At 57.5% G+C, this 2,844-nt stretch overlaps 2 protein-coding genes across 4 annotated transcripts; one reads left to right on the forward strand and one right to left on the reverse strand.

The window, feature by feature from the left end:
• Positions 1-21: 21 nt before the first annotated feature.
• SDRG_13375 (hypothetical protein) lies at positions 22-1,269 on the reverse strand (the record flags this gene model as incomplete). The annotated part of the gene is made up of 5 exons (XM_008619458.1): positions 1,175-1,269; positions 1,076-1,129; positions 902-1,023; positions 223-856; positions 22-171 (listed from the first exon to the last, which is right to left on the reverse strand). Exons 1-5 carry the CDS (start codon positions 1,262-1,264, stop codon positions 22-24), a joined length of 1,050 nt encoding a protein of 349 aa, XP_008617680.1. The 5' UTR covers positions 1,265-1,269.
• A 174-nt stretch (positions 1,270-1,443) lies between these two features.
• SDRG_13376 (hypothetical protein) lies at positions 1,444-2,214 on the forward strand. Of its 3 annotated transcripts, none has more exons than XM_008619459.1 (3): positions 1,444-1,537; positions 1,586-1,663; positions 1,714-2,214. In XM_008619459.1, exons 2-3 carry the CDS (start codon positions 1,641-1,643, stop codon positions 2,099-2,101), a joined length of 411 nt encoding a protein of 136 aa, XP_008617681.1. In that variant the 5' UTR covers positions 1,444-1,537; positions 1,586-1,640; the 3' UTR covers positions 2,102-2,214. The 3 variants fall into 3 exon arrangements, with proteins under 3 accessions (XP_008617681.1, XP_008617682.1, XP_008617683.1); XM_008619460.1 differs by having other exon boundaries at positions 1,444-1,535; XM_008619461.1 differs by having other exon boundaries at positions 1,444-1,525.
• The last annotated feature ends 630 nt before the right edge of the window (positions 2,215-2,844 follow it).

Raw genomic sequence — 2,844 nt, forward strand, 5'->3', positions numbered from 1 at the left:
GGACGCGTCTCGGACTCCATCCTACAGGTTCCACAACGCGTAAGTTGTGCATCCATAGAGTCGATTACGTACATTGTTTGCCCGGTTTATGCCGGTGCCCGCAGCGAGAAGCAACGTGACCGCGTCACAGTGGCCCGGTTGGGACGCAATGTGCAGAGGTGTCCAACCATTCTACAGGTTCCACGCCGCATGAGTCCCTTCGTCAAAAAGTCAAGTACGTACATCGGACGCCGTAGGCGGCGGCGCAAGCGTCACTGGCAGAGCCATGCCGTTCTGCACCGGGTCGACCAGAGCGTAGTGTAGCTTCTGTATCTCGGCGACCGCTGCACTGGCCTCTGTCGGCAACGCTGCAAGGCACTGCGCCACCACGTCGATGACGCGGGCTGGGCAGGTGACAACGGCTGACTTTGTCAGCAGCGACCGCATGTGCTGGATCGCCGCCATCAACGCCTCTTCCACGGACGCGGCTCCGTCCGACGTCGCATCCGCCGGCGTCACTGGTAGAGCCATGTCGTTCTGCACCGGGACGGCCAGAGCGACGCGCAGCTTCTGCATCTCGGTGATGGCCGAGCTCGTCTCGACCGGCAAGACCGCGAGGCACTGCACCACCACGTCGATGACGCGGCGTGGGCAGGTGGCAACGGCCGGCTTTGTCAGCAGCGACCGCATGTGCTGGATCGCCGCCATCAACGCCTCCTTCGTAGCCGCGACGTTGTTGGGCGTCGTAGGCGCCATGTCGTTCCGCACCTCGTCGGCCTGCGTCTTGCGCTCCGCGTACTCTAGTTGGGCGGGAACAACGTCTTGCGATAATTTCATGGGGTTTCTGCTGAATGGATGGAGCACACGGAATGAAGCTCTAGATGCGCAAAAGGTAAATCATCGCATGAACACGGCGACGTACTTTGCGGCTTGAAGCCGCTGGTCTAGCTCCAACGTATTCTCGTCGTGGACCTCGCTCAATAAAGGTTGGCTGGATGCTTGCAGCAAGCTCAAAGCATCGCCGTGGCTTGGGGCAGCAATCGACTACACGCAACAACACGTGTCCATCAGTATGAAGGCAAAAGCGAACCTCGGCCTCGCCGTAGATAGCGGGTTGGATCTCGGTGGCGGTCGTTGTGGACGCTGCGCTCTATTGAGGTGTAAGCTAGCTCGGACCATAGGACGGGCCATCTACCTCGTCCTTCTCGGGTCCCGAATGCTCCTTGCGCGGGGTAGTCGACACGTTCATTGTCGGCCTGTTCCCAGTGTGATCATCTTGATGCATTTTGCTTTCCGGATAATACGGTAAATTCGTCAAGTGACTATCGCGTATCCGGATACGGACGGCAAGTTGCAACCTGATTGGACAAAATGGTGGACTGACTGCGCAATTTGGCCAATCGCGAATGGGGAATGCCTGGCGACACGTCTGATTGGGCACACCGCGCGGGCACATGGGCAGTCAGTTGTACGAAGCCGCAGTTTTCGTGCTGCTACCTCAAAGGCGGACTCGACCTGCTCCAGAGTCCTTCGTTGCCGAGACCGGGTAGGGCCACGTGTGCGCGCCGTCGTCTCCTTCCCATTCTTATAGTGAGCTGTACTGTAGAGCGGCAGAGTTCCGAGGCGCGCTTCCGAGTCTGGTATCAATCCCGCGTCCTCCCATGAGTCATCCGAATCCCGAAGTGTACGCGTGACGATGCAGGAAGGCGCTGGCTCATGACGTCGTATATGCAGATGGCGTCAGCACATTGCCAATCAAGGCGAGCGGATGCTGGCCGCACTTGAAGATATGATTCGGCAAGTCAACCGGCAAGTCGTTGGCCAACTCTTTGGCAACGTACTGGACGTCTCGGTGCAGTGCCTCGCAGCCTTACCAATGCCCACAAGCCGTGTCCTTGCCGTCATACAAGACTTGCGGTACATCTATCACTTGCATTTCCGCGCGGACCTGCCCCCGCCGCTGGCCTTCAGGAATGCACTCCAAGCTTTCTCGCCGCTGATCAACGAGCACACGGTCGCTCAACATCGGGACCGGGTGTTGGACCTGCTAGAGCAGCTTGCCGTGGCCTTTGACATCAACGACAACGTTGTTTTGCAAATGGTGCATGAGCTGCGGTACTAGTACGACAGGTGTTACCGTCACGCTCAGCGTCGAACCGGTCAAGGAAGAGCCTGTTCCACTCGACAAAAACGTAGACTCAATATGTAATGTAGCTTGGTCGAATTGTTGTCAAACTTGGTGTGTGTTGCTCGGGAGGCGAGGTTGGCCGACAGAGTTGCAAAGGTTGTTGTTGGAATGAGTCTATGGAGATATTATTTCCCACAGGTTTTTCCAAGGTTGTCATATTCGACGAGTTGCCCACTCATTCGACGAGTTGCCCACTCGACGAAAGCAAACCTCGGGCGCGACCGTGGTGGCGCCAAGGACCGAGTCGTCTGGCAGCTTGCTGTAGCCAGTGCCACCATTGATACCGTGTGTTCCGCGACCAAATCGCAAACTCGACTGGGTGAACGGCTGCGCCGTTGGTGTCGCCGCTGCGTAGAGATCGTCAAACTACCCGCCCGTTGCGTCGCCAAACGTGAGCGGGCTGTGACCACTTTTGCACGCAATGAGGCATACGACCAAACGACAGGTTGCATATCCCAAGAGTGGCTACGTTCATCGAGTCGCGTACGAACAGAGCTCGCTAGGCTGGTGTCGGCTCGTTCTTTCGTACGTTGAACTTCGTTTACCATGGTGTCGAGACGAGTTAGCGCACTAGTACACCGTACTGGAGTACATACGATTTTGGGATGGAGGACCGAGAGGTCTTGGCTGCAAGGTGGTGCTTGTACCGGTATTGCTCCCACCATCGTCCAACGGCG

The sequence above is a fragment of the Saprolegnia diclina genome, assembly GCF_000281045.1.
Source record: "Saprolegnia diclina VS20 unplaced genomic scaffold supercont1.59, whole genome shotgun sequence".
In the NCBI taxonomy this organism is placed as follows: domain Eukaryota; phylum Oomycota; class Saprolegniomycetes; order Saprolegniales; family Saprolegniaceae; genus Saprolegnia; species Saprolegnia diclina.

Coding starts and splice junctions, on each gene's coding strand:
- SDRG_13376 (XM_008619459.1), top strand. CDS start 1,641: ATGAGTCATCCGAATCCCGAAGT. Junction 1,664..1,713: donor AGTCATCCGAATCCCGAAGT/GTACGCGTGACG, acceptor TCGTATATGCAG/ATGGCGTCAGCACATTGCCA.